At 38.3% G+C, this 27,964-nt stretch overlaps 1 protein-coding gene across 3 annotated transcripts in view; it reads right to left on the reverse strand.

The window, feature by feature from the left end:
- Positions 1-27,964, reverse strand: part of Bdp1 (B double prime 1, subunit of RNA polymerase III transcription initiation factor IIIB) — a 99,848-nt gene that overhangs the window by 4,756 nt on the left and 67,128 nt on the right. For all 3 annotated transcript variants that reach the window (XM_021661916.2, XM_021661917.2, XM_021661915.2), the window contains exons 27-38: positions 26,988-27,024; positions 26,281-26,373; positions 24,487-24,712; positions 23,781-23,953; positions 21,655-21,805; positions 21,266-21,443; positions 18,297-18,360; positions 17,627-17,813; positions 12,233-12,437; positions 8,170-8,206; positions 6,009-6,279; positions 3,166-3,412 (exon numbers count right to left, since the gene is read on the reverse strand). In XM_021661916.2, the coding sequence (XP_021517591.1) occupies positions 3,166-3,412; positions 6,009-6,279; positions 8,170-8,206; positions 12,233-12,437; positions 17,627-17,813; positions 18,297-18,360; positions 21,266-21,443; positions 21,655-21,805; positions 23,781-23,953; positions 24,487-24,712; positions 26,281-26,373; positions 26,988-27,024 (1,869 nt within the window). The remainder of the gene's footprint in view (positions 1-3,165; positions 3,413-6,008; positions 6,280-8,169; positions 8,207-12,232; positions 12,438-17,626; positions 17,814-18,296; positions 18,361-21,265; positions 21,444-21,654; positions 21,806-23,780; positions 23,954-24,486; positions 24,713-26,280; positions 26,374-26,987; positions 27,025-27,964) is intronic.

A 27,964-nucleotide genomic window follows, 5' to 3' on the forward strand; every position in this document is an offset into this window, starting at 1 on the left:
CATCCCAACTGTAGTACCCCTCCCTCTTCCCCCTATCCTGTTCATCTATCAGTCCCCTAGTCCTCAGATAGGGGGAGCCCTTGCCAACTGACTCCAGACTTCAGGCCTGCCTGCATCGTCTTCCTCTGTGGCCTAGAAAGGCTGCCTGACCCAGGGGAGGTGATAGAAGAGCAGGCAACGGAGTTCATGTCATTAATTCAATTCCATTGATCCACCAGTCTGTTTCTATGCCAGTACCATGCAGTTTTTATTACTATTGCTCTATAGTACAGCTTGAGATCAGGGATGGAGATAACTCCAGAAGATCTTTTATTGTACAGGATTGGTTTAGCAATTCTGTTTTTGTCCCCCCCCCCAATATGAAGTTGAGAATTGTTCTTTCAAGGTCTGTAAAGAATTGTGTTGGTGTTTTGATGGGGACCGCATTGAGTCTATAATTACTTTTGGTAAGATGGCCATTTTCACTATGTTGATCCTACCGATTCAGGAGCATCTTTCCTTCTCCTATTATCATCAATTTCTTTCTTCAGAGACTTCAAGTTTTTTTTTTTTCATGCAAGTCTTTCGCTTGCTTGGGTAACACCAAGATACTTTCTTTCTTTTTTTTTTGTGGCTATTGTGAAGGGTGTTATTTCCCTAATTTCTTTCTCAGCCTGGTTGTCTTTTTTCTGAGCCCCAAAACACCAGTGTCTGTGTTTCCCAGGTGAAAGGAAACCCCATGATGAAGGAAACAAGTAGGCCACTCAACTACGACCTTGAAAGTTCCCTGGTCCCCGCTAGCCTCCACTGTCTAGCCACAAGCCTGGGTGCTGCACTCACTGTGGCAGATCAAACTGTGGGCCCCCAAACACCAATGTCTGGGTCTCCCAGTCGAGAGGGGACCCCATGATCAGGGAACAAGCAGGCCTGACCTCAGGTCACCCTGCTAACCTTCAGAGAAGTTCCTGGGCAAAACACTTCTATAATCGTAAACCCTTGGATTCCAACTAAAGACCAGCTGATACTAACAAAACAAGATCAAAAGTGTGTGTGTGTGCCAGGGTAGGGACAGAGGCTGCAGAGGCAGTGCCATTATTGATAACATGGTCAATGACATGGTCCCTATGAAGGCAGAGCAGGTAGCAGGTAGCACCTATCAAAAGAACAATCATTCATCATTCCTTTGACCAAGTATTTCTAATTGTATATATTAACAGAACAGACACTTGTAGAACTCCCTATTTAGCCCAGTATGCTATTCTGTTCTACTGACATCTATTAAGTCTATAGATGAACAGGTAAAATGACCTATTTAGAAGACAGCTATTACTGTGCTGTTTGAAATGGCACATAATTAGGAACAACCTACACGCTTATACTATAAACTTGGCATTACTGAGTGCTACAACCCAATAAGGGAATGTCATATAGTCATTAGACAGGATGGCCTGTGGCACTTTTATCAATAAAAAAATAAAAATATATGTTTATAAACAAAAAACATACTGTGATACTTCCATACCACAAAATACTATTTTGCAACAAAAAGTAACAAGCTACTAGAGTCAGAAATAGATCACCTTTTCTGGCCAACCTGGGCTATACAGTGAGTTCTACAAGATAGCTCAAGCTATATAATGAAATGTCACCTCAAAATAATAAAAGTAAAAATAATAAAACAAACTACCAGAAAAAAAAATCAACAAATTATAAATATGCAAAACTATCTGAATAAATATTCAGGAAACTATGTTAGCAGGGAGATGCTAATCTTAAATGTGTAATTCAACTTACATAACATTTCTGAAAAACAACACACTTAATGAACAGACTGCTAAGAAGGAAGTGGAAATGGAAGGAAACAGGTTGGTCTAAATATATGGATACTCCAAACTATCTTGGGAGCTGTTCTGTATCCTGACTGAAGCAATGTTGAAGTTGGAATACCAGTTTCTAAAATATTAGCACTGTTTGTTTTGACAAAGGGGAGATAGAAAACAGGATATTATTTATATAAAAAGGAGAGAGATCTGGATATGATGGTCCAAACTGGCAAAACCATAAGTCTGTGAAAAGAAAATACTTCAACAATAAACTCTTTTCAATGTGTAAATTTTGAAAGAAAATTTTCAAAATTGATATTTTTCTTTTGACGGAAAAACCAGCAACCTTGAATTCTGCCTCACATCATATAACAAAGTCAATAACCATGAACAAAATAAAGCCTTCAAAGCTGATTATTAAAATTTTTATATAAAAAGTTTTAATAAAACCTTCATTTTGAGTGTCCCTACGTAGCCAAGGCTGGCCTTGAACTTGTAATCCTCCTACGTTGGCCTCCCTTGTGCTTGTTATATATAAGTATACGCTACCATGCCCAGCAAGTTGGAGAAAAATTCCTAATCAAAATGTCTAAGACAGCAATAAATAAATAAACTGATAATACAACTAGAAAATTCTAGTAAATATATTTTTAAAACCCAAGTTACTAGTAATTAAGGAAATAAAAATTCAAACAATGAAATAGCGATTTCACCCCTCAATCATATTTAGCAACAATGACAGAATTATTTTTGAGGCATTATATTTAACACTGGCAATGCTGTGTTTACACTGGTACTGTCACACCGCTAACAGCTACGAGTACTTTGTAAGATAACTGATCGTGATGCTAATGCTGATATGATAAAGTAGCTCCCTGATGAGGTATTTTACTAAATATATGGACACTCCAAGAAGCCCCATGTTAAATCCCCAGCACTGCACAACAAATAATAATAATTCATCAATATGTCAGATTTTTTTCTTTCTTTCTTCATCCTGGTACTTACCATTAGAGAGCCTGGGGATGCATAAAAATGACATTCAAACAAATTCTACTTTTATGTTTTTTTTGAATTTTTACATATCAGGACCTTTTTTCCTAAGACAAATAAACTATACACAGTACTTCATTTAGCTTCTATGGGTCAGAGTGCCTTTGGATTGAAGGAACAGCAAGTTAAATGCCCCATTTCTGGCTAGTTCAATAGCTTATACCAAATTAGCTGCATTTTTTTGTGGTAAATGGAAGCTATACTAAAATAATTTCTGACATCCAATTGAAAATAAGCACTATCTTTCCTAGTTCAGAGGATGGCTACATCTCATTCACAATAAAATGCTTAGAATAAAGTTCTTACACACCTGAGCTGGTGAGTTTCCAGTATTATCGGGCTGAGTATCAGTAACACTTGGAGATGGGAGTGGATCAGAAGATTCTGGAATTTTTTTCTGGCTTGCATTAAGTATATTAGATTTTTTCAAATTTCGTCTTGATACGGGTATTTGAGGCTTTAGGCGCTTCTTGCTATGGGTTTGAGTCACTTCATCAGATTCCAAACTATTTTTTGGACATATTAAAGATAAAAACCCCAAAGGTCTTCTTCCAGGTCTAGAAATGAAAATGCAAAGATATTCAAACATTCAAATATCAACAGGTACATACAGACAGAATCACAGACAGACAGACACACTGGTTTTTGTTGTTGATTTGATAGGAGACAGGCGTATATGTAGTTAAGATCTCCCTGACTCATAAGTACTGATATGCTATGGTAACAGGCATGTGTTATCATACTCAGCAAGGCACATTCTTTTATCAGGCATGGTGGCAACACGCCTTTAATTCCAGCACTCAGGCAGCAGAGGCAGGTGGATCTGAGTCCCAGGCCAGGGAGGAATACATAGTGAAGATGGTGCCTCAAAAAACTAAAACAAAACAAAACAAAGACATTTCCTTAATATAACTTTATTTCTATTAAAGGCTAAAGTGGCACATTTTACTAAGTACTGATGACACTACACTAGAATGTGTATCTGTGACAGGGGCAAGGCTGGTGGGGGATGTTATTAAAATGGAATTCTAAATCTGCAAACAACCCAGATATCCCTCAATTGAGGAATGAATATAAAAAATGTGGTACATTTACAGAATGGAATACTACTCAGCAATTAAAAACAAGGAAATCATGAAACTAGCAGGCAAATGGTGGGAACTAGAAAAGATCATCCTGAGTGAGGTATCCCAGAAGCAGAAAAACACACATGGTATATACTCACTTAAGTGGATTTTAGACATATAATATAGGATAAACATACTAAAATCTGCACACCTAAAGAAGCTAAACAAGAAGGAGGACCCTGGGTAAGATGCTCAATCCTCATTCAGAAAGGCAAATGAGATAGACATCAGAAGAGGGTGAAAACAAGGAACAAGACAGGAGCCTAACCAAAGAGGACCTCTGAAAGACTCTACCCAGCAGGGTATTAAAGCAGATGCTGAGACTCACAGCCAAACTTTGGGCATAGTACAGGGAATCTTACAAAAGAAAGGGGAGATAGAAAAGACCTGGAGGGGACTGGAGCTCCACAAGGAGTGCAACAACACAGGGGTCTTTTCTGAGACGGATACTCCAACCAAGGACCATGCATGGAGATAACCTAGAAACCATGCACAGATGTAACCCATAGCAGCTCCATCTCCAAGTAGATTCCCTAGTAATGGCAACAGGGACTGTCTCTGACATAAACTCAGTGGCTGGCTCTTTGATCACCTCCCCCAGAGTGGGGGAGCAGCCTTACCAGGCCACAGAGGAAGACTATGAAAGACAGTCCTGATGAGACCTGATAGGCTAGGGTCAGATGGAAGGGGAGGAGGACCTCCCCTATCAGTGGACTGGGGAAGGGGCATGGGAGGAGATGAGGGAGGGCAGGGTTGGGAGGGGATGAGAGAGGGGGGTACAGCTGGGATCCAAAGTGGATAAATTGTAATAAATAAAAACTTTTTAATAAAAAAATAAATAAATAAATTTGAAACAGGTGAGGCCTGAGTCAAATGCACTGATAGTTTTAGGAAGTTGCTGTGCCAGGACTTCTGTGCTGCAACAGAAGCCACGTGGCCGGGAAGCTTAAGGGGGTTCCCTACGAACTTCTCTGATGGAAGTTTTACTACTCTGCTTCCCTCTGCTTCTCAACTTGTTTCAAACCAAACCTGATAATGCTCTCTTATCCTTTTCTAATTTCAACAAACCCTAAAGATCAGAAAAGATTTAATGAATTTTACTTTCAGTATTTAAAAATAATAATACGTAAGATAAGCCTCTTTTTTTTCTCTCCTTGGTTTTTTGAGACAGGGTTTCTCTGTGTCAATCTGGCTGTCCTGGAACTTGCTTTGTAGACCAGACTGGCCTCAAACTTAGAGAGATCCAACTGCTTAGTGCTGAGATTAAAGTGCCACCATGACTGGCTTGAAATAAGCCTTTTAAAGACGTACATATCTTCTCCCTTTAGTGAAATCTAGTGTCTGTTATCATCAACTAAAGTTATCTGATGCAGCTGAGAATAGTAATTACCCTAAAGACTGTTTTTCTAGTGTATGTATGAAAACAATGTGGCAGCAGTGGGTATGGACCTACATAGAATCCCATACTAAAAGCCACAAGGAAACTATTTAGAAATTGAATAAAACAACTTCCAGAGTCACTGGGCCCCAACTCTATGTTGTCACATCTCATCTACACTTTGGTTTCATGCAAAACAGTGTGTATTCATCAAAACCATGACCATAAACAGGCAGGAAGAGAAGCGCACTATGTTTTAAGGACTTGCTGCCTGACTGTTAGTTTCAGTGAGGCTAAGCTCCAGTCACAGACAATAGGTACCTGGACTACTTCTGTAGGTCTGTGCTAAAGTGTCTGCCTTTCTTTGCATAACTGATGGAGGCCACATCTATAAAACGATTGGGCCCTGGGTTTCGTGTTCTATTATGCCCAATGCATATAGTTTCTACTTACCTGGGGACAGAGGGATGCTTTTGTTTTGTTTGTTGAGACAGGGTTTCTCTATGTAACAACCTTGACTGTCCTGTACTCGCTTTGTAAACCAGGCTGGCCTCAAACTCAGAGAGATCTGCCTGCCTGTCTCCCCGAATGCTGGGATTACAGGAGTGTGCCACTGTGCCCAGCTGACTAAAAAGTTTCTCACAATACCTGGTCAGCGGGGGTTTTGAAGATGATGTCATGCTATCTCTTTTTTCAGAACTGGAAGCAGGATCAGTTTTCTCTTCTTTATCAGACACCATCTCATCCTGAGGCAACTGAGTCATGGTCTTTTCTATACATGCATCTTTTATTTCCTCAAGAGATCCAGATGATCCTGTATTCTGCAAAGTTGATTCTTTGTGTTCCTTCTGAGGTTTTGAGGTTGTATGTGTGTTCTCTGAGGTAGGGAAAATGCCTTGTCCTATGCAAGACTCCTCTTCTAAGAGAGAGAGAGAGAAAAAACAGGAGAGAGAGTGCACACATTAAAATATTAAAAAAAGAGTCAATTAAACTGGAGTATCTGAAGGAAAAACCCATGGTATTCTATAACAAAAACAGCTCACCAAGGTCAATCTATGTTATGATCAATGGAGTAGACTACTAGGAATTATCAGTTAAAGAAAAAAAAAAGAAAAAAAAAAAGAAAAAAAAACCAGTGAGATGAGCCTGTAATACCAGCATTCAAAAGGCTAAAACAAAAAAGCTGCTGCACGAGTTTGAGGTCAACCTGAGGCTACACAGAGTTCTAGGCCAACCTGCCATATATAGTAGACACTATCTCAGATGTTATATCAAGAAAATGATTTGGAAAGGGAGGTTACAAAGATAGTGTATCAACACAGCCTCCAGGCGACACCAAGATTGACAAGTCAGGAAACAAATTACAGACTCTACATAAGAGAGAAAAAGAGCAAGGGCATCAGCAAGCAGAAGAAACCAGAAACAGCTGAAAAGCATGCAGTAAAAGAAAGGCTAAGAAGCAAAAACAAGAAACCAAGGAACACACCTTTAATCCCAGCACTTAGAAGGCAGAGGCAGGAAGATCTTTTGAGGCCAGCCAGCTAGCCTGGTATACACAGTGAGTTCCAGACCAGCAGGGGCTACATATTGTAGCCCATGGGTGTGGTGATACATGCCCAGAATCCCAGCAGGTAGGAGACAAAGGCAGAAAGTTTGCCACAAGTTCAGGAACAGCAGGGAATAGACAGTGAAACCCTGTCTTAAAAAAAAACAATTATCTGAGCTGGGCGCAGTGGCTGATACCTGTATTCCCACCACTTGGAGAAGGCAGAGGCAGGTGGATTTCTGTGAATTTGAGGCCAGCCTGGTCTACTAAAAAGAAAACAGACAGAACAAAAAAGACAAGACAAGATCTGCCCCAGCAACATACAAACTACAAAACTGCAACAAAGAAACACAAGAAACATTACAAGGCAAGTCATCATGGGAAAATGCATGATGAAGAGCTCAAGACTAGTAGTAAAAATGATCTAAAAACACAAGCAAGCAAATAAATGAAGAATTCAATTTAGAACCCAGAAAAGACTCAGCAACACTGATGTGAAAGTAAGCATGGAGACTGAGATTTGGGGGGATGAGAGCAGAGGTTTGGGGAGTGCAAGGACAAGCAGAGGAGACAGAACACAAATAAAAATGTTGAAAATCAAAAAGTGAATCAAATTAAAACCACAGTGGAAAGCACTAACAATAGTCCAGATCATTCATCTCCCAAAGATAATGATAAAATTCTAACATTGAACTGCAGTAATAGAAATAGCATGTATTAGTACAAAAACAGCCATGCAGTGTGGTAGAATAAAGGAATAGAAATAAATGTACAGTTGCAGCTATCTGATTTTTTAACAAAGGCACTAGAACACTGGAGCAAAGACAGCCTATCTTTTCAAACAGTGCTGAGAAAACTAGTTATTGTCATGCAGAATGAATGAAGCTTGTTAGCTATCTCTTATCCTGTATAAAACTCAATTTAAAATGTATCAAAAGCCTTACTGCAAGTCTGAAATATTCACAGTGAAACGTAAGAAAAATACCTCAAAATACAAGCATAGATAAGGACTTTTAAAATGATACTATTCTTTTGAAAATCTAAGGTTTATTAGATATCTGTTTTACCCATAATAATGGGTCTTAAGAACGCTTTTAAAATTATTGCTGGTGTCATATTGAAGAGTAAGTTACAAAAGGGAGGGTTCAGTGGTCTGGGATATTAGATAAAAATGTGGAAGGCTTTACCTCATGGTCAAAATTTATCAGAAATACCCAAGGATACTTAGCAAAATATAGTCTTATTTAAATTTACCTCACTCACCTGTTTTCTCAAAGACATTTAATTCCTTTGAACATACCTGTGTCAAGAAAAATTACAAGTTTTAGAAATTCATTTATTAAGTAAAAGTAAAATTCAATCCCCTCCCCAATGCCTTAGAGAAAAAGTGCATTTCCAAGAAAGCTCTAGAGGCAGAGGTAGAATTATGCCACAAGTTAAAACATTTGTGAAAAAGATATTGCTGATATTTAATCTGCTCTAGAACAGAGTGGAAAGGTGAAAATTGTCAAATGTCTTTTATCTTAGGCTTAATATTGATACCAACTACGAAATCTCAAGATGTGAAATGAAAAATTTGTTTATATTTATGGTGCTGAGTATCCAAGTCATGGTCTGATAGAAGCCACCCAAGGGCTCTACCTACCACTGAAGTACATCGCTGATCCCTCAACTCAAACACCTTTAAAAAGAGCCGATTAACAAATGCATCATGGCTTCAAAAATGCAGAGATATCCAACATGAGAAAAAGTCTACCTCATTACTTTACAAAGTCTAATATAATTTAAGAGGAGAAAAATCACATTTATTTATAGAACTATTTATTCCTTAGAAAAAATTTAAGAAAAAAAAATTAATGACTACAGGTTTTGCAAATGTTGCCTGGACTGATTTCAAACTATTAGACTCAAGCAAACAGAATATATAGTATGCTACTTTGGGTTGAAAACAATATAGGAGAAAACTGGCTGTGGTAGCATTTATCTCTAATCCCATCTTGGAAGACAGAGGCAGCATAATCCTGAGTTTTGAGCCCAACCTAGGCTACATAAGCACCAGATCCTTCTTGTTTCAAAAGGAAGAAAAATTAGACGGGGGGAAGGGGGAAGAAACAGGACAATGTACAGACTTCGCATATATAATATTTTGTTGTTAAAGTTAAAACAAAGCTTATAAAATAAAATCACAAATAAACCCAGCAGATGTTCCTTTCCTCTTCTTAGACTTTATTGTCCTGTCTGCATGTGTGTCTGCACATGACATGAGTATCAGATGTCCTTGGAGATCAAAAGAGGGCATCGGATGCACTGGGACACAGTTTATCTAAGTTGTGAACCATCATCTAAACACTAGAAATTGAACCTAGGTCCTCTGCAAGAGCAACACTTGCTTTTAACTTATGAGCCAACTCTTCAGCCCTCCTATACTTATTTTCTTAATATACTGATAACAATGTACACTTTTCATTTGTATTTTACATTTTAAGTGAGTGTGGGCGAAGTCAAAGGACTGCCTCTGGTATCTCAGAATACTGATCGCCTGTTTGAGGATGGGTCACTCACTGAGCTGGTGCTCGCCAGGGAGCCTAGGCTGCTTGACCCCTTGGATCTTCCTGACTGTCTCCACAGCACTAGGGTTCTAAGCATAAGCCACCATACCTAGAATTTTTACTTGCGGGCTGGAAATTGAACACAGTTTCTCATGTTTTAACTCAAGAATGTGTTCTACCTGTCCCCATAGTTACCACTGAAAAAATAAAGTTACCACAAGCAATATCAAAGTTACTATTAACTTCCCAAGTCACCTCACGGTGTACTAATTAAAACCTTTGTTTACAGCAAAGCAAAGTTTAACCACTGGATCACAAACGGCGACACATACCCGTAATCTAAATACTCTAGACTAGTGGTTCTCAACCCACTGGTTATGACCACTTTGGGGGTCACATCTCAGATAGCCTGCCTATCACATATTTATATCATGATTCATGACAGCAAAATTACAGCTATGAAGTAGCAACTAAAATAATTGTATGGTTAAAGTTCACCACAACATGAGGAACCGTATTAAAGGGTCGCAGCATCAGGAAGGTCGAGAACTTGCTCTAGACACAAAAGCAGGGGATTCATTAAGTTTCAGCCAAGTTTGGAATATACTGTGAGACCCTATCTCAAACAAATAATCACAGCAAAAAGCACCCCCCCGAGCGCGCACACATACACATACATACATACACACACACACACCCCTCAGTGGTAGAGCAACTGCCTAGCACAAACCAGGCACTAGGTTTAGTTCCCAGCAATGAAAATATAAGCAATCGCAAATAAAAGATTTTTTTTTTCTGTTCTAGTCATGCTTTCTACCTTCTAATTGGAAGCCTAGCGTGTGCCAAATAACTTAATTTTAAAAAAGCAAAGCTGAAAAGTTAAAAAAAAAAAATCTATGTAAAAAAGATAGAGTTAAAAAAAAAAAAGCAAACTAAATATAGATGGGTGCAGTGGCACCTGCCTATAATGCCAGCACTCAGGGAGGTAGAGGCAGGCCGATCACTGTGAGTTCAAGGCCAGCCTTGTCTACAAATAGAGTCCAGGACAGCCAAGGATACAAAGAGAAACCCTATCTCAAAAATAATAACAGTAATAAAAAAACCCACAAGAACCTAAATATTTGTTTCTCAGTCTTTTAGATCCACTAAAAAAAAAAAAAAAAAAAAAAAAAAAAATGTCATTTGGGTCAGGTGTGGCAGCCCATGCTTTTAATCCAGCACTCAGGAGGCAGAAGCAGACCTATCTCTGAGTTTAAGGCCAGCCTGGTCTAAAGAGCATGTTCCAGGACAGTCAGGGATACCCAGGGAAACTGTCTTGAGAAGTAAAACACAAAATAAAAAAGATCAATAATACATTTTAAAAACAAGTAAAGACTATAGAAGGCATTTCACAGAGAAAGAGACAGAAATAAGCTCTTTAACTTATGCTTAATTTTATCAACTAACAAAACATTACAAATTTGGAATACCAACTTTTTCCTATCAGATAAATGATACATTGTCTGCTACCAAGAACTGTTGGCCTTCAATTTTTCCTTTATGAACACAATTTTAAATTGACATTCACAGTGAAGTTACAGATTATGACCAGTAGCAAAAACATAACAAAACCAAGAGGCTACTATGAAATTTGTAACACAGTGAACAGGGACTTTATAGTCTGCCTGGACTCCCCGGGGTAGTGACAACTGAGCGAAGTCTGTAATGCTTTATAAATAAGGAAATGCTCTATGCAGAGGGGAGCAAATGAAATGCCTCAGGACACAATGAATTTACAGAGCATTCAAGGAATCAAGAGGGCCAACATGGCTAGAAAGCGAGATGGAGACTAGAACAAATGCATGAGGCAGAACAGACTATACCGAGCCTTGGAGGACCTGGCTTTACTCCATAGTACAAAGGAAAAGCCAACACATGATGAAGAAATTATTACTGTTTGTTTGTTTGAACACACCAGAAAGTTCACTCAGAGCCCTGAAGTTGTTAATCTTCATACCATAGTTGCTACATAGTGGGCAGAGTGAAGATCCAGATGGATATGTGCAAAAGTGACTTTTATTCGCCTGTTTCAATTGTTGTCTCAGAGGAATATTGCCTCTAAGGAAAGGAAAGCTACTTAAGTGAGCAACACAGAAAATGAGAGAAAGGGGAGGCAATTTTACCCCGACAGATTGCAGAGAGAGCTCACATGAAGGCTGAATGAGCCAGAGAATGAGAAGGAGCCAGAAGATTAAAGCAGATTGCTGGAGATACTTTGAGCCCAAGCAGAGCAATTCAGAGGACAAGAGAGAAGCCAGATTGAGTAAGTCAGCTGGAAGAGGAGGTTGAGCCAGAACAGCTGAGTTGAACCAGCCAGCTATGAGCTCAGAACAAGAAAGGGTGAGCTTATTAAACAGTAAGTCTCAGAGGCTGAAAACATTCTAGGCCTAGGTTAGATCATACGGAGGCCAGAAGCTTCCAGGACTAGGCCTAGGTTAGCAGACAGAAGCAGTAAGCCTCCGAGACAACAACTGAAACAGACGAATAGTTATTTTTATAGATATGAAGCTAGCAGCTTTATGTTCAGCCACTGGAGTTTTCCTGATTACTGTTCATCGATTAGCTCTTTGAACGGGTTAAAAATGACCATGCCAAAGTACCTTGACCTGGATTATGTATGATGAGAACTGTGAGAAAGAGGTTTTCATATGTCTGTCCATCCATATGTACGTATGTGCATGCATGTATAAAGGTTAAGAGTTAGATGGGAAGGCAGTTACTTAATAATCTAATGTTACCTCAGAAGCACATTCTTGACGATCAACTACCGGAGTAATTGAGGACTTTTTGGCAGGAGGAAAGTGAATGCTTTCATCAGGACTGCAACGAAATCTCTTCCTAGATTTGAGATCTAAGTTAGCAGGAAGCTTTTGAGGAGCACCATTTCCAGAAGGAGAGATGCATGTGGCCTCTTCAACAACTGAAGCTGCTTGTGAACTCCCACTGCAGAGAAAACAAATGCAAAACCAGTGAGTTAGAAGCTGCTTAATAACTATTCCAATGAAAGTCCTAATGAGTATCAGAAGTACAACCTGGCAAATAATGGCCACAGCAATAAAAATAATAGTTTGGGTACATTCATACTTAAAGGCTCACAATTTAAGTTCAACAACACTGAATTAAATCTAAGAAACACATAGAGCTTTACTTCTCAAATAACATACCAAACAAGTTTCACATGATGAAATGTAGTACGACAGATTATTTTTTTATTTTGTTCGTGTTTTTGAGATAGGATTTTTCATGTTACCTCTGGATGTCCTGGAACTCTATATAGACCAGCCTGGCCTCTGCTTCCTGTGTGCTGGGATTAAAGGCATATGCCACCATAACTGTCTCAAGTATATGCATTTAAATGGCATCTTCATCAAATATAAAAACATATTGTCTTAAGTTATGACATAATTACTAAATAAGATCTCCACAACCATCACCAACAATGTCAGTGAATGTCATAGTACTCACTTTTATAAAATAAATAACACTGACATAAACAAAAGATAGGCCTCAATACAGTAATACTGTCTTTCCATACCCAACTCTCAATATAGATCCACCAAAAAGACAAAACACCTACAAAAAAATACATTAAGTTGTCCTAGATCAAATGGATTTACATATGGAGATTTAATAATAAACCTTGCAGAAAGACTTGATTAAAGAAATCTGATGGAAAATAAAAAATTCCTAGAAACAAGAAATTTTGGAGATAGCTCCTGAGTGCAGCTCTTCAGAACCCACATAAATAACTAGGTCTGGCCTATGACCAGCAGAGCTGTGGGGTTAGGGAGGGAAGGTACAGCGAGACAGTGGCCAGTCACTCAACTGGAAAAAAAGGACAGAGTAAGGGGGTGAAGAGACGGCTCAGCAGTTAAGAGTACTTGATTCTTGGCTGGATACAATGGTGCATCCTTTTAAGAGCAACACTCTGGAGGCAGAGGCAGATGGATCTCTGTTGAGTTTGAGGCCAGCCTGAACTTCATAGCAAGTTCCGGGACAGTCAGGGCTACATAGAGAGACTCTATATCTATATATAGAAAAATAAAGCTGGAGTAATAAATAGCACAATTGGCAAAGTAGCTGTGTCAAAAGTATGAGGTCAATGTTCAGAATTCACATAAGAAAGCCAGCACAGTGGCATGAATGTATTCCCAGAGCTGGTGGCATGGGCAAAGGCTAATCTCTGGGGCTTACTGACTAACCAGACTCAAAAACAAAGAAGATGCCTTCTAAGGACTGTTATCCAAAGCTGTATTCAGGCCTCTATGCACATAGTCTCCATTCAAAAAAAATAGAGTGTACGATCAAGGCTTTAGGAAGGCAATAAGTGAATCTGAAAATGACAAATGGAAAGTGAAAGGTAGGATCAATGATGTAAAGCAGGTGACTCTTTGACAGTTCGCTATGCCTGTCCTGAAAAGAGAAAGCTGCCCCCAAATAATAAAAGGGCGATAGTACAATACTACTGAAATGAAAAGCATTACAGAATATTCTGAAAACTATATGCTAATAAATTGAAAACTATAGAAGAAATACACAAATGTCTGATGCACATGACCTGTCAAAACTGAAGAGGAAAAAAAAAACCTAATTAGATTAATAACCAACACTGAGATTGAAGTAGTATCAAAAAGTCACTCATGAAAGATCTCAGAACCAGAGGAATTTACTACATTTTATCAAACTTAAAGAACATCAATCTACTAAATAAAACAGCGTTCTTTCAAATTCATTCTACGAAGCCAGTAGTACCTTGCAAAACCTGAGGACACAAGTAAAGATCAACATCCTTGCTAAATACAATGTAGAAATCTTCAATAAAATATTTGCAGATGTAATTAAATAAACATTCCTCCCTTGTAATTCCTCCTTGGAACCCTTAACCTATTTACTCAGCTGAAAAAAAAAAATCTTAAAAAGACCATATACCATGATCTATTTGATTTCATCTCAAAAGGGATAGTCTAGTATATACAAATCAATAACAAAGCATGTAAATACACTCAAGAATAAATATTACATAATATCAATTGATGAAGAATTAAGTCTCTGATAAAATTCAATATACCTTCATGGTAAAAACCCTTTAATAATTATGTATACAAAGATGATACTGCAACACAAAGGCCATATATGATGAATTCAGATAAAATCCTATCAAATGGAACAAAAATGAAAGCATTTAATCTAAGAGCAAGAACAAAACAGAGATTTAGACTCTCTGATTAACATAATACTCAAAATTCTAGCTGTAACAATTAAAAGAAATGAAAGAGACAGAAAAGGGAAAGGATGTCAAATTATCCCTGTGTGAAGATTCTAAAGATAGAAAATCCTAAATATTCCACCCAAAGATTCTTAGAACAGGTAAATAAATGCAGCAAAGCAGGATATAAAAATAAATATATGAAATTCAGTAACATTTCTTTTTCTGTGGGGAGGAGGTTCAAGACAGGGTTTCTCTGTGTAGCTGTGGCAATCCTGGAACTCACTCTGTAGATAAGGCTGGCATCTAATTCACAATGATCCACCTGCCTCTACCTCCCAAGTGCTGGGGTTAGAGTTTCAATAATGTTTCCATTATACCAATAAAAAATTCACTGAGAATGAAACAATGAAACCAGGAAAAGAATTCCATTCACAACAGCCTTAAAACAAACAAACAAACAAACAAAACCCACTGTAGCAGGTAAAAGACTTTAATGATTGAAATGACAGACACTGAAGACACTAGAAGATGTGTCTTCAGTGTTTAATCAGTGTTTTATCACAATAGCAATCTACAAGCCAATGCAATTCCCTTCAGAATACCATTCATTCTCCACAGAACTAGGAAAAGGAAAAACAAAACAAAACAATACAAAAATTCATATAGAAGCACAAGAGCCTGAATAGTCAAAGCAAACCTAAGAAAAAGAATCAATGCTCCAACTATTGAAATATCCATTTTCAAAATATATAACGAACAATAGTAACAAAAACAGAAGGACAATGCAATAAAAAAAAAAAATACAGGCCAAACAGAATAAAGAAAGAAATAAATGCAAATTATCTGCAGCTGCTTCTTAGCACAGGTGTCAAAACAACACAGTGTACAATAGAGAGCTTCTTCCACCTGCGGTGCTGGGGAAACTTACATCCACAGAGATTTAAAAATACAATCTCGGGCTGGAGAGGTAGCTTGGCAGTTAAAAGCACTTGATGCAGAGGAACAGGGGTCAGTTCCCAGCACATGGTATTTCACCAGCAACCACCTGGTTAACTCCAGCTCCAGAGGGATCTGATGCCCTCTTTTGGCCTCCAAGGGAATCAGGTGCATATTCACGGTACATATACATACAGTAAGCAAAAAAACTCACACATACATCTACAACACATCTAAAAACACAGCAAAATAAAAAGCCTCAAAAACCAAACCAAACAAACAAAAAAACCTAGAACCCTTTGTCTCATCCTACCCAAAACCAACTCCAAACAGATCAAAAATCTTAATGTGAGAGGTGGAACTTTGAAAATACAAGAAGGAAACACAAGAGAAACATGTAGCTCCAATAGCTCAGGAAAAAAAAAGTACCAATGAACAAATGAAATTAAACCAAACTATAGGCTTCTGAAATGAAAGAAAAACTGGAACCTTTTTTTTTTTAATTCATTTGTGTGCTAAAGGGAAGAAAGCATATATGCAAAGCATGTGTTGCAAGTTCAGAGGACAACACACAGGAGTTCTCTTCCTCTACCGTGTGGGGTCTGGGCATCAAACTCAGGTCATCAGGCTTGCAAACAAGTGGCTTTACCTGCTGTGCTATCTTTGCCAGCCTATGTTACAGAACTTTTTAAAAGGTAAGTATGTATTCCATATCTAGAATCCTAATGCTCAGGAGACTAAGGCACAAAGACTGAGAGCAAAAACTCAAGCCAGGTCACAAAGCCAGACCCAGATACATCAAAGTGTCATAAACAAACACCATCCTTTATACAACCAATATACACTGACTTAGAAACTAAATTAAAAATGGACAACTGATTGCAATAGGTTGCAACTGCTCAAAAGTACAACAGTTCAACAAACTTATGAAAAAATGCAGTATCAAAACTATCTTATCACAGTCTGAATAGCTATTATGAAAAAAAAAAAAAAAAAGCAAAAAGCAAAAAACAAATGCTGGCAATGATGTGAAAAAAGGAACCCTTACACACTGCTAGTGGGAATAAAAATCAGGCAGCCATTACAGAAAACACAGTGGAGATTCCTCAAAAATCTAAAGATAGACCTAGCTTATGGTCCACATATATGTAGATCTGAAGGAAATGAAGTTAGCATGAAAACAAAACACCCAAACACCCATGTTTATTGTGATACTATAAGTAATAAGTCAAATTATTGAAGCTATGGCATCAGATTAAGTACTCATCAACCCTTCAAGATGAGTAGATAGAGAAAATGTTACGAGTATGTATACATGCATACATACAAACACACACACACACACAAAGCATTTGCTACTCAACCAAAAGGAAAAATAAAATTTGTAACTAGCAAGAAAATGAACAGACCTGGAAGAATGTGTTATGTCAAATAACACCCCCCCTACACACACCGACAAAACAAACATTTTTTTTTCTCATATGTAGACATTAAAAAAAGAAAAAAAGAAAAAAGAAAAACCAGAAACAAAAAATCCTGCAAAAGCAGAAGGATTTTAGGGCAGATGACAGGGGAGTAGGACAAAGTCTAAAAGGGGTAGAACAGAGAACAGACAAGATCAAACAACCATATTCATATGTGGAAATGTCAAAATGAGCAGCACTAATTTGTACTACTAACATAAATTAATAGTTGTAGTTTAAAAAAAATGTCAGTGAGAGGCTAGAGAGATGGCTCAGTGGTTAAGAGCACTGGCTGTTCTGAGTTCAATACCCAGCAACCATATGGTGGCTCACAACCATCTATAATGTGATCTAATGCCCTCTTCTGGCCTGTAGGTACACATCCAGATAAAGCACTCATGTACTTTTAAATAAATGAATGTTAAAAAAAAAAAGTCAGTGTATAGTTGACTTGTTTAATACTTGATTCATGAAGCACCAGTTTAACTCTTTTTTGCCTTTTTTTTTTTTTTTTTTTTTTTTACCTCAGGTCACTTCTTTCTACTGCATTCCCAGATCTGACCAGTATAGGTGCTGGCAGCATAGAACTTGGCATTAGCTGCATGGAGCCATCAATAAATCCTTCTGAGGCATTTGTTGGGATTTCCACCAAAGTTAAAATGAACTCTTGTTCATCTTCTCCATCTTGCTGTAGATCAGCAAATAGATTCACTGTCAAAGTTAAAAGTTAGCAATGAAAAGCTAAACCAAGAAATAGTACAAAATCATTACTTCATCTCTAAAAAGTCTCATAACTTACAATGCCAAGACTAAATAAAAAAAATTAAAGTACATCCTCCAACTCCAAACCCCAAAAGTCTAGATAGGATATTTTGTGGGACGCATTTATAATCTTGAATAAATTGATAAGCTTCACATTTGTATTTTATGACTGCCATTGGCTTATTTTTAAGTCTGTTTTGTGTTTTCCCACCATAATTATGTGAAAGCCAGGTGTGGTGGAACATACCTGCAATACCAGCATCAGGGAGGCAGAGGCAGGAGGATCTCTGTGAGTTCGAGGCCAGCCTGGACTACCTAGCAAGCCCCAGAATATCCAGAACTACACAGAAAGACCCTGTCTTAAAAAAAGTTAAACTTAAAAATTATACTACACATTATCTATGACACTTTGCTGGAAGCAGCTTTTCATACCTGCTACGTTTGGAGGATTGGTCATATTTTCTTGTTGGACTTCTGGAATAGGAGATGGTACACTCTGCCATTTAAAAAAAAATTGAAAAGAAACAAGCTTGAAAAAGTTTCTGATAGTTTGACATACGGTAAAAAGACAGCCTCTCCAAATTTAAAGGCCTATCTTAAATAAGCTTAAAGTACCCCAATTTAATTGTCAAATACGATTATTCTACAGTTTCTGAAGTGTCAGGGTGGAGATCCAAACTCCTCCCTTTAGTCCATGTTGTCAGGTGCAGTAGGTACCTGAGTAGATAACACCCAGGTAGGGATAAGCTTGACTCCACTGTGGGTCCCTTCTGTTCTCCACAAACCACCAACATAAAGATTGTAACTCTCTGATGCTTAGAAGCTTCAGGCTTTCATTTTGCAACAAACATGCTAACATCTAGCTCAAGTAAGGCTTGCAGTGGGCACCAGAGCTACTATTGTTAAGAAGAGCTGGGTCTCACTGAACAAATGTCTAACACAAAGGAGGAAAAAAAATGTCCTTATAGCCAAGATCTCACAGGCAACATCCTAGCCAAGTGATTAGGAAGTATCTCCACACCACTGCCTCCGTAGCAATGCAGTCCTCAAACTGTATGGGATGGGAATACTGACTCTGAATGTAGCACTCATGTTACCACTTTCTAAGACGTCTTTTTCTTATTAAAGATTATTTATGGAAACAACTCATGTTTGTAACTTTCAAAAAGATTAAGTTATATTTATTAATTTTTAAGAAGAAAGCTAACTGAGAATCAGTAGTCATTACTCTGCTTTTTTTTTCTTACTTTATTGGATTATTTTTTTTCTTAATTTTATTTTTCTTATTAGTTACATTTTGTTAACTCTGTATCCCTGCTGTATCCTGCTCCCCCATTCCCTCCCCAATCCCACCCTCCATTACTCTGCTTTTAACAAGATTTTATTTGTACTTCTGTGTCTATGTGCATATATGCCATGTATGTGGGTGCTCTCAGAGGCCAGAGCCAACTGATAAGGGTGCTCGGAACCAAACTTGGTCCTTAGGAACACATATTTTTACCTGAGCCATCTCTCTAATCCCCTATTACCTTATTTATGATGTGTGTTGCAAACATTTGTAAAAGTCAGAGAACCACTTGAAGGAGTCCATTTTCAAGTCTTGGTTAAACTTAGGCTGCCAGGGTTGGTAGGAATCACTTTACCCACTAAGTCATACTGCCAGCCACCAATCAAGTTTTTAAGTTTGCAATTAGGACTGGTGATATGGCTCAGCAGGTAACCCAGGTTTATCCCTAGAACCTACAGAGTGAAAGTAAAGGCCTCCCAAAAACTGTCCAGACACCTCTACAAGCAATATGGTATGTGCTTGCCTATGTGTGTAAACTCTCTGTTTCTCTCTCTCTGCCTCTCTCTCTCTCTCTCTCTCACACACACACACACACACGCACACATTTAAAGTACGTACAATGGAGAGCCATACCAAAGGGGGGGAAAAAAAAGACAGAGAAAGAAATTAACAATGATTCCAAGAAAACAAAGTATGTAAGTCTTTACAGATTTTTTATAACTTTTCTCTAAGTCTGAAATTATTTCAAAGAAAAAAAAAAGGTGGAGATGGACTAGAAACCTCTTGGAAATAGACACACTTCTTACTTTCTGCTTCCTTTAACAAATCATAGTGTCCTACATCTATTTTTATGTTCCTTTTCTTTAAACAAGCTAACTTATTCTGTCCTTCAAAACTCAAGCGCTTTCCCATCCAAGGAACTGTTGAAGAGAACACTGATGCCTCATCTCCAGAGATGAAGCTGGGAGCGCAGACACCACCCAGTCTTGTTTCAGTCTCTGTCACAGCCTCTATCAGCCAGCCCAACCATCCCTTTCCTCGTGTTTCCCAAAGCTCCTACCCCAGTGCCTCAGGTCAAGCAGGTAGGAGTATTTCAGTAAACATTTGTTCTGTCAACGAACTGTTAAGATCCAGAGGTAAGATGCAAGAATTCTCCAGCTTTTACAACAAAGCTGGATATCACTTGTATATCTCTATGGCAGTATTTCTCAACCTGTAGGTCACAACTACTTGGGGGGGGGGTGTCAAATGACCTTTTCACAAGGGTCACCTATCACATATCCTGCAAACCAGGTATTTACATTATGATGCATAAAAGTAGCAAAATTACAGATATAAAGTTGCAACAAAATAATTGTATGGTTATGGTCACCACAACATGAGGAACAGTATTAAGGGTCACAGAATTAGGAAGGTTGAAAACCCCTGATCTATGGTCTTGGAGGGGTCAAGCGACCAAAAACACACCAAAAGTTCTGTCCTGCTCCTGTGTTTGTATTTAGTTTTGAGACACGTTTTTCTAGAACTGAGGCTGGCCTGAAGCAACTGGGCTCCAGAGACCTTCTCCCCTCAGCACAGGCAGGGTCACCATTCCCTGTCCACAGTCCACTCTTGCCATGATAAAACTAAGATCACAGAGAGGAATAGCTGGCAGGAAGCACAAAGGGGCTAAACCAAAGAGCATTTTCAGAAGTTAAACTGGTTAAATGAACCTACACGTTTGGGGTTGTTTGTTTTAAACATAGGGTCTCACTATGTGGAACAGCATGGCCCAGAACTCACAGAGACCTTCTTACCTCTCCCATCCAAGCGCTGGGATCAAATGTGTGCATCATCACACCCAGCTTGATTTTGTTTTTTTGACACAGGTTCTTGCTATGTACCTCAGGCTAACCTAGTTCTTGTTATATAGCCCAGGTTGCCTTCAAATTTGAGTACTCCTGTCTCCAGCTGAGAGATGAGATTACAACTGTGAGCCCCATGCCAGGGTGAACTTACACATTTATAAACTGAACTGAAAAGGTTAAATTTATTATATGGGACCTATGTTTTTCTAAATGTAGAGAAAGAGAACCACCACATTACTCATTACAGCATCTATATTCCATTTCACCTCTGGCCCAGGAAGCATGAGCATGCTGCTGCCTTTGGAGTCTTCTTTGAGGGGCTCTTCAGCAGGACTCTCACCAAGACTCTTGTCTGAATCAAGTGTGGGGAAGCCTGTCTCAGAGGAAGCAACAGCAGCATCCGATAGCTGAACCTCTTGCAAGTCTTCCTCGTGACCTCCATTTCTGGAATAGTTTCAGTACATTACTTTAAATCAGTCAACCAAGCATGAAATTATTTTTAGGACTAAATATTATCATTTAATGTAATGTTTTCAAGCTTTAAAAATGTTAGCTACAATGGATTTCTTTTTCAATACAGTTCTTACAGCTATGACCTGTGGCAAAAGCATAGGCAAAATATAAAATCAACACCAGTGTCTCCTCCCTCCTTTACCTCGCACTAAGGATTGCTTCTTGAGAACCACTGTTCCCTTCAACATCATGCACACACAGTGACTGGTTCTGCTCCTTAGCCTCTGCTGCTGAAACTGGCTCCAAGCTTTCATCTTCTAATTCCACCACTTTGGAATCATTTTCTTCAGTTTCTTTAAAAGGAAAGAAGGAAGGAAGGAAGGAAGGAAGGGAGGGAGGGAGGGAGGGAGGGAGGGAGGGAGGGAGGGAAAGAAAGAGAAAAAAAAAACAAGAAAAATACTTTTAAGATGTAGTTCAAAAGAGTACATCTAAATCTCAATACTAGAAACATTCTGTCTTCAAAGATAGATTTGGTGACCTGCTCCAAGTTTCTCATACTCCAAAATTCAGCTTACTCATACTCCAAAATTCACATGGCAGAAAAATGGAATTTGTGAAGGATTTTGAAAAGTAAAGCGTGATTAATGAAACCTGCACTGCACATGTTTCACTCCTGGCTGCCAAAGCAATTGCATTCTCATTTGCGTTAACAGTTCTATGGTGTCATAATTGAAAGCAGTACTACAATTAAGGACTGGCAAGATACCTCTGTCACTTACAGTGCTTGCCAACAAGACTGAGTTCAATCCTCAGGACCAACACAGGGAAAAACTGAATCCCAAGAGTTGTCATCTGATATCCTCATATCCTGTATGACACACACACACACACACACACACACACACGGAATAACAATAAAGTGATTACAAACTCACACCCAAAAGAGGTTTAGAAGTGAGTATAAGAGTCTACTTCTATTCTCCTGGATGTCCTGGAAAGGTGTACTGTGTGTGGCAGGTGAGGTGGCTCAGTGGATAACGGCATTCAAGCCTGATAAACACAGTTCAACCTCTGGGTCTCACATTGTGAAAGAAATTATTCCAGCAAGTTATCCTTTAGCCACACAATTGCACCATGGCATGCGTTCAGGTGCATGACACAGACTCACACTAAATGTAATATAAAATTTAAATGATATCACAAAGGGAAAGAGAAATACTTGCAAATCAAATGAGTGATGTGAACTTGGGCAGAGTGGTGGAGGTGGGGCAAGCTGACAGAGAGCCACATAAATACTTCTGGATACTGCTTAAGCCAGTTCAATGAGTTACCTACCTGCACACAGACACTATGCCAGATACTGATGGCTGAGAGGAAACCTCAGATATTAGGAACCCAAAATTAGGGAGAGTGATGATAATTATCTAGATTTTGTAAGCATGAATTCAATAACCTGGGGAGGCCATAGTCTCCACTGCTTTTCTTAAGGAATCAGGCCTTTTGCAAGAAGAGGAAGTGGAAAAGGAAATGAAACTAGGAGTTAACATATATACTACAACATAATAAGGCCATTTTTAAAGTGAGGGAGCTTAAGAGATAGCTGAGTAGTTAAGAACACTTGTTACTCCTGCAAAGGACCCAAGTTTGATTCCCAGCTCCCACATAGTGGCTCCCAACTATTCATCACTCTAGTTCCAGGGGATCTGACATACCCTCTGGCATCTGCAGGCACCAGGCACACACAGAATGCGCAGATATATATGCAGGCAAAACACTCATGAACATGAAATAATAAAATACAATAAAGCAGCTGGCGGGCAAACCTGATGACGGGAGTTTAAGTCCTGGGATTCATGGTGGAAGGAGAAAACCAAAACCTGCTCTCGATCTCCACATGTATACTGAGGCACTTGTGCTTACAAAAGTAGTAGTGTCTGGGAGGGATATAGATGTAATAACTCACCTCTAGTGTTTGTTTGCCAGGCTTGAATCCCTGAGTTCAAACCCCTGAACCACTAAAAAATTAGGGGTCTGGCAAGAGACAGAAAGTAAAATTCCTTGCAGTTGGGAGACTGCAAAAAGGAAGATTCTAAGTTCAAGGCCAGTCTGAGCTATACAGTGACCAGTAACTCACTGTATAGGTCTTAGTGAATGCATAGTGAAATCCTGTCTCATGTGTGCGTGTATATGTTTGTGTGTGCATGAGAGAGAGAAATCAAACTCAAGTCTACTAGCTTGTGTTGCAAATGCCTTTACTTTACCCTCTGAGCCACCTTGCATGACCATGAAGTACTTTTTGTCAATGTAATTTTGTAAGAGTAAACTCACCTCTTTGAATTTCCACTTCTGCCCCTTTGGCTATGCAAAAACTGGCAATTTCTTCCTGATGACCACCAAGCTCACTGATGTCTAAAATCGCCTCAGAATTTGGTTTAGGTGTAACAGGTGTGACAAACTTATTCTCCATTCTCAAATATGTGCTCATTGTAGAAGTTGTATTCCTAGGAGAAAAGAGATAAAAGTTACCAGTTATGCAAGAGTCCCTTTGCTGTGGTCTGTTCTAGCACTGATACAGTTAATAAACTATCATTTAGGTACCACATCATATAAAGTAATTGTTTGCTTGTCTGTTTTGATAGACAAGAGTATTAAAATGACAACCACCTACTGTTTCAGCACCAAGAAGGCTCAAGTTACAGTTATGTACCATCACACCTGGTAAATGTTCATTCTGAATGCTAAAATTAAAAAGTGGTTAAATTTACTAAGAGACTTAAGAAAAAAAGAGAACACACTCGTAAAACAAACTACATTTATAAAAACCTATTTTACTTAAGTTTCAAAGACACAGAAAACATATTGCTGTGACTTTATATGCAAACCAATAAACCATTATCAGTATCAGCTAATCTTACTGTGTGAGAAATTAGCATTGTGTACTTTAAATTTACAGACAAGCATTTCTAGAAGCTCCTAACTGAGTTAGCGGTGCGGTGTAGCTGTCTTTGTGACCCAAATATTACATTACAATCACCTGGCTGACAGAGTAGCCTCCACTTCTTCCATCATAGCAGCTTCTTCTCTGTTACTTTGTTCCTCCGATACTTTCTTGTTTTCCTCAAATGATGTAGGCGACATACTAATAACAGGTGAAGAAACCTCCTGATATTCATGAACAATTTTGTGATTTACATTATCTGGGCTAAAAGGAACATGACTTTTATCCTTTGAATGAACATCAGGAAATACACATACTCCTACTGCAGAAGAAAATAGGAAATTAAAATTGGCCCAATATTAAATAGCTACCTGAATAAAATTAATTTCTCAACATTCAAGAATTATCTAAGTTAATTTCATTATTAAAAGTGGGTTCCATTAGGATCCAAATTTAATTTAATTATCTCACATTTCATTCAAGAATTTGACTCAAATAAGCTTACTTCTTATCAGTAAAGTTTTGGGGTACTCTAAATAAAAGCTTGTTACTTTCATTAACTATATAACTATAAATGAATTTCAAGGCAGGGCATTTACTTTTATTTACTAGTTTTTGAAAACTGTACGTTATGTACTAGAAATCTGTGCCAGGCTCCAATGTATATTCTGCCTGAGAAGGAAGCCCTACCTGAAATACAAATTAGAGACTTCTCTTAAAAAAATAAAAAAAAAAAAAATAAAAAAATAAAAAAATGCAGTTATGAACTTACGAGTCTAACAGTGAAAAACAGCAGATCACCATTAACAGTCAACACAATTGCCAGTAATACAATTAGCTATAGCTAAAGATAACAAATAAAGAAAAGACCTCAGTTTCTGGGGTAGGAGATCTAGCTCAGTTATGGAGCACTTAGATAGCAAACACAGCCCTGGGTTCAATACCCTATACCACAAAAATTAAAATCAACAACTACATAGTTTCTATGTTGGCTTAATGTATTAAAGAATCAGGTTAGCATTTCCGTTGGCTTCTTCCACTACTAGTTGAATAAATCACCTCAGTAACAACTATTTGCCCCTTCATAGATTTATATCTGTTATGATCATCATCTCAAGCAGGAATCCCTTTGCTAAAGAAATATCCATAAAGTGATCAGTGGCCAATGACCTCAACTATCTAAAGTTTGTGATGCTACTACAGGTTGAGGATTTTATTAGATAACAATTCTGTGACTACAAATTACTCTCTCTCTCTCTCTTTCCCCCTCCTTTTTTTAGATTTATTTATTTACTTTTTCTGTATGAGTGCTCTGTTTTCATGCACACCAGAAGAGGGCATCAGATTCCATTACAGATGGTTGTGAGCCACCATGTAGTTGCTGGGAATTGAACCCAGGACCTTTGAAGAGCAGCCAGTGCTCTTAACCACTGAGTCCTCTCTCCAGGTCCCAGCCCCAAGCCCCTTTTCTTTTTTAAACATCAGATAAGCTTTGGCTGACCTGGAACTCAGTATGCAGACCAGCAGACTGGCCACAAACTCAAAGAGATCTGCCTGTTTCTGCTTCCCAATGGCTGGGGACTAAAGGGCATCAAGCACAGCCAGATTATTCTTTTATTTTTGGTTATTAGCTTTACTTTTTAACAGCTGAACCATCTCTCCAGCCCCAAATTATTCCTAATAGTCAACTGCTTATGTTAAAATTGTTGTCACTACACCTAAAGAGACTAAGTAACATAATGAATAATAATACAATTCCTTATGAAAAACAATGCTGCCGACAATTTCTATTATCAAAGCCTTCTCACTAAAGGTCACTCAGCATGTAGGAGTAATTTTTAACTGATTTTAAAGAATGTTCTTTGGGTGGGATTTATCTTCCATTCTTACCGTCACCCTGCTCAGTAACAACCTCTGACTGTAATACTATATCTCCCATTGTAAGTAAAGTTATGGCGGCTTCAGTACTTCCATCACTGGGACCTATTAAAACAGAAAAATTAACCTGGTAAGCCCCTTTCCTTAACAAAGACATTCTCCTCAGAGACTACTTTCCAGCAAACAGTTTCAATAGCCTTCACACCACTATCCCAGTACTAGTGTCAGTCTCTTCAGGTCACACACTACATACTCAGAAATCACTAATGTTGACTTAGTCACTGAAAACACTTCCTGCACGTTAATTCTGTGCATCTCCAGAGGAAACATCACTACTTTCTTACTGAACATTGACTCTAGGCTCACCTTTTAAAGTTAGGTTCTGAAAAGCCCAGGTTCCTATCGAGACAACAGGTTAATGTCTTTGTTCTACATTTTAGCAAACTGTCCTATTTACCTAGCACCACTGCTAATCACTATGCTACAGTTAACCAAGTAGGTTTATTTGTTTGGTTGGTTGGTTGTTTTTTTGAGACAGGGTTGCTCTGTGTAACAACCCTGGCTGTCCTGGAACTGGTTCTGACCAGGCTAGCCTCAAACTCACAGAGATTCACCTGTCTCTGCCTCCTAAGTACTGGGATTAAAGTTGTGCGCCACTGCCGCCGCCACCACCACCACCACCAGGTTTAAGCAAGTAGTTTTAATCAGTTAACAGTTACCTGGCTCTTCTTGGGTCTGTTCACCTATGACCATTTCCTAAAAAAAAAAAAAAAAAAAAAAAAAAAAAGATAAGTAGCATCTTAAGTGTTTCCCCAAACAAATGTCCTAGTTTTGTTGTTGTTTTAAGCATATTTTACAAGTCTTTCCTGTGTTTTAGTTATGATAGCAAAACTTTTCTAATTTATGTTTATTCATAAAGGTCACAAGTAAGAACAAAAATAATAACTTAAAGGCCAAATTCTTTTGTATCTTACTCCTGCTTTACCTGTCTCTTCAACATCTAACCATTTTTAGGTCTTCACAGTCATAATCCTTCAAATTGAGTCAAATGTGCTACCAATTTTTACCCAATAAAAACTAAAGTCTGGAAAGGACACAAACTTTCTTCACTGAGTGGCTTAAAATATAACAAATGTTAATAAATGATGAGTACACAGCAGACACCTGTCCAGCCCAGCAAAATTGTCAAGCATGGCTTAAAAAGCAAACATTTATAGCCTCTAGAATTGGTTGTAACAGCAAAACCAAATGAAAAACAGCTACTCAAAAAGATCTATATAAACTGGTCACTAAAACAGCACTTGTGAAGCCCAACTGGTTGATGCTGCCTCCCTTCAGCTGATAGTGCCTAAGCTGCTGCCAGCTCTCTTCCTGCCACAGGTACCGAAGAAGCAAGACTTCAGCACCTACACCATCATCAACAACTAAAAACCCACAGATAATAGCTATTATGAATATATGGACATAAATACACTTGAAATACTAATAAACAATGTGGAAGCATATAAAAATCACACATGATAATCAAGGAGGAAGTTCCTCAGGAAAGTAAGTTTTCAACACCCAAAAACCCTTGTTAATACAACTTGTCAATACAGTAACAAAAAAAATTATATATCTATATCAATGCAAAAAATGAAAGATTAAAACCCTCAAAAATTACGTATGACAAAGTCTAAAACCCTATCATGACAAA

This window comes from Meriones unguiculatus, chromosome 6 (assembly GCF_030254825.1).
Source record: "Meriones unguiculatus strain TT.TT164.6M chromosome 6, Bangor_MerUng_6.1, whole genome shotgun sequence".
Classification (NCBI taxonomy): domain Eukaryota; kingdom Metazoa; phylum Chordata; class Mammalia; order Rodentia; family Muridae; genus Meriones; species Meriones unguiculatus.